The 5,718-nt window shown below is 41.0% G+C and overlaps 1 protein-coding gene across 7 annotated transcripts in view; it reads left to right on the top strand.

Moving 5' to 3' along the window:
* The window catches only part of dennd1b (DENN/MADD domain containing 1B), a 118,238-nt gene that overhangs the window by 77,398 nt on the left and 35,122 nt on the right, over positions 1-5,718 (top strand). For 6 of the 7 annotated variants that reach the window (XM_014007317.1, XM_014007311.1, XM_014007315.1 and 3 more), the window contains one exon: positions 4,157-4,282. The exons of the other annotated variant lie outside the window; for it this stretch is intronic. In XM_014007317.1, coding sequence (XP_013862771.1) covers positions 4,157-4,282 — 126 coding nt within the window. The remainder of the gene's footprint in view (positions 1-4,156; positions 4,283-5,718) is intronic. 7 annotated transcript variants of the gene reach the window in all.

Raw genomic sequence — 5,718 nt, 5'->3', positions numbered from 1 at the left:
TGTGTGTGTGTGTGTGTGTGTGTGTGTGTGTGTGTGTGTGTGTTTTTGTATTGAACTCCCCCGTGTGTGCAGAGACACGACTGTTCGCACACTTTCACACAGATGCCTGGTGTCACCTATGGAGGTATCATCCCTTACAGTCAGCCTGGGATGATCATTGCACCTGCTAATTACCATCTCCAGCTGGAGACTTAAATGGAGATCTGTTCAATGTCTGACCTTTGACCCCATGCTCTTTATGTGACGCACTTCAAACCCTGTTTGGGGCTGTCTGGGCCGGGCCTTAATGAGGCCCCATGTCTGCCCTCTGTGGGCTGTGCGCCTTGGACGCCCCGCTTTCATCCCCGACTATCTTCCCTTGATGTAAATTGAAAAGATCATAGCTATGGGGAGAAGACCTGTACTGGAAAGGCCTCTCTGCATAGATTATGAATATCATAACTCAACAATTTTTTTTTCTTTCTCTCTCTTTCCCTCAGCCACCCACTCCCCTCTCTTCTCCTGCCACCCCTTCCCTGTACAATGCTATAGTTCTAATTGGACCCAATGGGGGAGTCTCTGCCTTTGATCTCATCACCGCCACTGTGACTTTACACTAAAAAATGTCACTGCCAAATAGGGTTATCACCTGTAGAGCCTGGCCTTCCTCTGATGCCTGTACGCATCTCGTTAGCTTCACTCACACTGTAGAAGTTAATTAGTTTGACAGAGCCATTACTGTGGAGGCATACCTGATGATTGTGGCGTAGGCACCGTACTCAAACTACAATTACTAAATACACGTTTATTTTTTCTGTCGGGAACGTGAACGAGCAGCACCTGCGTCGAACGCTTTGATTTCTATTAGCAAAAACGATGTTCGTACAACAGTGTTTGACTCGATTCGGTGACAATTTAATTAATACACGTGATTAAAGAATATATTTTTCATGCATCTTAGGAATAAATGTGAAACTTTGAACTCGTCACTCAGTTGCCCGTTTCTTTGACTTTAGGAAGTTAAAACAGTAGCGACTGTGCCCCAGCCTCATTAAAAAGTGTTTGCCACTGGAGTGCTCTCACCCATTCAAAGCTGTTGTACAGAGCTGTGCGAAGAGTAAACTTCTCTATCCTGTCTGCTCTGACAGTCTTTGGGGTATGCCTCCCCCTCTTAGACTGACAGTGTGTTCACTTTGATTTTCCCACCCAAAAAAAAAAGACAATTTAATGATTTGCAAAAAAAGAAAAGAAAAAAAATCAGTGATAATGCACATAAACATGAAATATTAATTCCAGAAAGGGCTGTACATAAACATTAAAGCTTTTAGTACAATGAGTGAATATGGAGATGACACTTGTTAATTTAACCATGATAAACTTTCTGTTTGATGCCTGGAAGCGTTTGCGATGGCAGCGCAGGGATGTCGTGGAGAGTGAGGAGGCCCAGGGGAGCGGAATCAACACTGTTCGTTTTGTCTTTGTCCCAGTTTAAGACCGCCACTCTCCGTCTTGTGTTTCTTCTTTGTCTTTCAGCCTCACTGTTCCTCTCACACTTTGCTTCTCCTCCTCAAAATCCTCCGGGCTAATTGCTGACACCGGGCTGTGATATCCAACTAATGCTGCTATTTCACAGCATGATATAAATAAATAATTACAAGCCTTATAAGCCCTTAAAGGAATGCCTATCGCCCTCTGCCTTTCATCCCATAGTTTGATTAAGATCGTTTAAGAAATGTCATTGTCTTGGTCAAACCTTGAAAATTATTTCAGAGTTTGTGTTGTGAGTGACTTTCAATGACAGCTACTTATGATTTTACTTCATTATCTGTAAACTCAACTGAATTTTAGCTGTTTTTGTGTTGCTAGTGTCAATTAGCTGTAGCATTTGTCTTGAATCTTGAAAAGTTAATTAGATGTAGATGCAACGCACATTTTCATATACATCAACTGCAACTAGAGAATTWGCATTTTCTGCAAAAAATACAGCATGAATGCTTAATACTGAAAGATTGTTACAGGAAAATAATGTAAAAAAGCTAAAAAAAATAGCTAAAAAGTAGCTAAAATAGCTGTAAAAGCTGAAATTAGTACAAAGAAGAAAAAGAGCACATTTGCTGAATTAAACTGATGAGAGAAGTAGCTTAAAGTAAGGTGACATTAGCTGAGAGAGGCTCAAATTAGTTGAAAATAGCTAAAACTAGCTTAAATTGCTCAGAACGGCTAAAAGAAGCATGAAAGGCTTTAATTGAGTCAGACCATTAATACAAAAAGAAGCTGAGAGAAGCACAAAGAAATTGGATTACCAGAATAGTTGAAAAGAGCAGAAAGATAACTAAAAAAAAAGCTAATATTAGCAAAAAGAAGCTGAAGGAAGCTAAAATTGGCACAAAGAGCCAAAACAAAATGTGTAAAATGCAGTAAAGATTTAACAATTTTGAATGACTTTTAAGAATATTGATACAGCTTCAGTGATTTTCAACAAGAACAAAAACGGCCAAAAGAAATTAAACATCTCAAAAAGTATAACTTGTTGAAACACCAAAAGTCATAGCTGGAATGTCCTGAAGGAGCTGAATGTTTTGATATATAAATTGTTGAAATAGCACAAAAGCTGCAGAAGAACAAACAGAAAAACATACGGAAGAAAAAAAAATCTCTGAGATTGCATGGTAACATTCATTCAAGTAGACCTAAAAAAAGAAATGGTTTAAAATTTTACAACACGGGAAGAGAACTTGACACAACCTCATTTCTTATATTCCAGCCACCAGTTAAAGTATAAAAATGAATGGGACATATAAAGATAGTATGGTGCTTTAGGGACATGGATGCTGATACACACCTGTAGTGTAGAAGCACCACACACACACACACACACACACACACACACACACACACACACACACACACACCACAGCATTGTTTTAAAGGATGATTAAATTGGACCGCTGAAATTTGCGATGCAGCGTTAAATGGAAAAACCAGACTGCTAACCCTAAATGGTAATTTGTTCTGTTTCTGGATGGCTTCACACATACTTTTGAATTTCACACACATGAATTTCACGTGCAGTCAGCTTGCTTGTCCCACATTAGGAAAGCAAAACAATCTTTATCGCAGACGTTTTGGTTTGCTTGTGTCGTTTGCTCTTCTTCTGCAAAAAGACTAACGTTTTTTTCCTGCTAAATTTATATGAAATGTAGCATAAACAACAAAAAGCAAAATTAAGAATTTCTGCTAAAACATTTTGCGTTAACTGCGGAGAAATCCCTTTTTAAAATAATGCCTTGTGCTCCAACCAACAGGCAACTTTACAGTAATTTAGACTTTGCTGTTGAAGCCAGTGAAACGTTGTGCTTTGGTGCAAACATGGCACAGCCCACACAGAGAGAGCGACAGTCCCTCACTACATGACATCACTACTGTATCTCTGCCTCCTCCTCGCACCTCCCACAGCACAGTCAGACCACTGCTGAGCAGGTGAGGAGAGCCTCTTGACAACTTCCTTCCCTGACTCCCCAGGGCCCGGTGGCCAGGGTGAATCTTTTGTCATCCTGAAACAAGCTCGGGCCTGCTGCTGCTGCTCCTCCACTCTCGCCTGGAGTCCTGGAAGACGGAGCCAGGAGAGAGTGGGGGGTGGGGGCAGAAATAATTAAAGACGTTTTATGTCAAGATTCCCTTTCTAGAGGGGATCTGGGAGAGCCAGGAGGGGAGGGGAAAGCAGCGGGTCTGGATGGAGAGAGCAGGAGAGTAAGACATGGAGACAGAAATGAAAAAAGAAAGAAGGTGATGGCGGGGGAAGAGAGGCTGAAAGGGGATGAGTAAAGATGTGAGCTTCTATTTCCTCCTCTATAGCCCCCCCACTCTCTCCCGCCGCCCCCCCATGTGCTGCTCAATTAGCAAAGCAGCAGGTGCTCCCAGCAGCACAACAGAGAAGCTTGGAGGAAAGGCTCAAGCTTCTCTCTTTCTCTTCTATTCCTTTTTTGAGATGACCTGCAAATGTGATACTTCACACCCAGAATGGGCTAGCTGTTTCCTCCACCAATTTCAGAGGTGATAATTTAACTTTTACCCTTCCCTCTCTCTCTCTCTATCTCTCCACCTCCCCCCAACCCCTCTGCCTTTATCACTTCCCATGTTTTTCTCGTCCACGTTCTCCCTGCGTGTTTTCTGCCAGGTGTCCTCTCTGAAGAGCAAGCTGAAGAAGCAGTCGACGGCGACAGGAAGCGGCGTGGCGAGGGCCTTCCTGAGAGCGCAGGCTGCTCTGTTTGGGTCCTACAGAGACGCTCTGAGATATAAACCTGTAAGGACACCTGAGTTCTCATTTTTAGATGAAGACCCATGTTCATCTTGTTTTTTTAATATCAACCAGGGTGTCAAACTCATTTTCACTGAGGGCGACGCCAGCATTATGGTGGTCCTCAAAGGGYCAGTTGTAATTAACTTTGAGGTTTCATGTTTAACTTCGACTAAACAGAACTTYGTGTTCCTCGCCTCTTAGCTAAGGCTGAGCATGACTAACAAACAGTAACTGAGCTCTACGTGGTATCTCTTGCATAGAAACAGTGTTTTAACACATCCTCTTATAAACATTGAAAGGTACTATATTTACATCTGACTAAATGAGAAAGAAATAATACAGAAGTACTAAAAAAGTAAAAGTAAGAGTTAGCAGTCGCTATCCTAAATTTTGAACTCTCAGTTTTCCAACAGGGATTTTCCATGCATAATCAACATGGGGGCTGTAGTTTAGGGTGAATGCTGGCTTTAAAGCAACTTATTTATTCAGGACTGTTCAAGTAAATTACTCAGGAGCCACAGTTAGTTAAAGCCAACAGCTCAGGGGCAGGGCATGTATTATCTTTCACTTTAAGTTTGTTTATTTTGTTGCATTGAATCATAAATTAAAAGGTCACCATTGATACAAACATATTTTCGTACTAAATTAAGTATATATTAGGGCTGCCACGATTAGTTGTCTTGTCAGGATTTTGTTGACTATTAAAATCGTCAACTAATTTAATAGTTAATGCGTCGTTTTTTTGTTTTTTTTTTCTCTCCAAACTGCTGCGGCTGCTTCCACTGCCACGTCTGCCTTTCTGTCCTTGACTCACATGTGCAGTAGTGGTAATTAGGGCTGCCACAAACGACTATTTTTATACCCGACTAATTGGTGATTAGTTGACTATAAAAAAAATTGTAAAGTTAGAAAAAAAAAACGATGCATTGACTATTAAATTAGTCATTGACGATTTTAATAGTCGACTAATTGTGGCAGCTCTAGTGTGTGTGTGTGTGTGTGTGTGTGTGTGTGTGTGTGTGTGTGTGTGTGTCGGAGCTCATAGAGCTTGGGCACATTCATGTTTGTTAGCGAAGCAGCAGCGTCACAGAGTGTGTGCGTTGACGGAAAAGTGTGTTTGATCAAAAATAAAACTTCACCGCCTTTCACCTCAGGGAGATGATGTCATGCTCTTGACAATGAGTGGTGATGCTKGCAAACAGCTGACTTTTCTCAAGATTGTGAAAAATATTAATCTCTGTCCTGCAGCTGCAGCATGACATCATGCTTTATGTTTTCACTTGCAAGAAATTCGGTTATTACMCACTAACCCAGTCATCCAGTAATTTCTATTTTTAAATAAAATTGGCTGTTTTATTTCTTGTTTGAAAGTATATAAATTATAGCATTTTTAACAGGATATTTGCATGAATATGGCAGAAAACCTTTGCTGTAGCACT

The sequence above is a fragment of the Austrofundulus limnaeus genome, unplaced genomic scaffold (genome assembly GCF_001266775.1).
Source record: "Austrofundulus limnaeus strain Quisiro unplaced genomic scaffold, Austrofundulus_limnaeus-1.0 Scaffold41, whole genome shotgun sequence".
Taxonomy (NCBI): Eukaryota; Metazoa; Chordata; class Actinopteri; order Cyprinodontiformes; family Rivulidae; genus Austrofundulus; species Austrofundulus limnaeus.
Note: the sequence above shows the minus strand (reverse complement) of the source record. Positions and strands in the feature narration are given on the sequence as shown.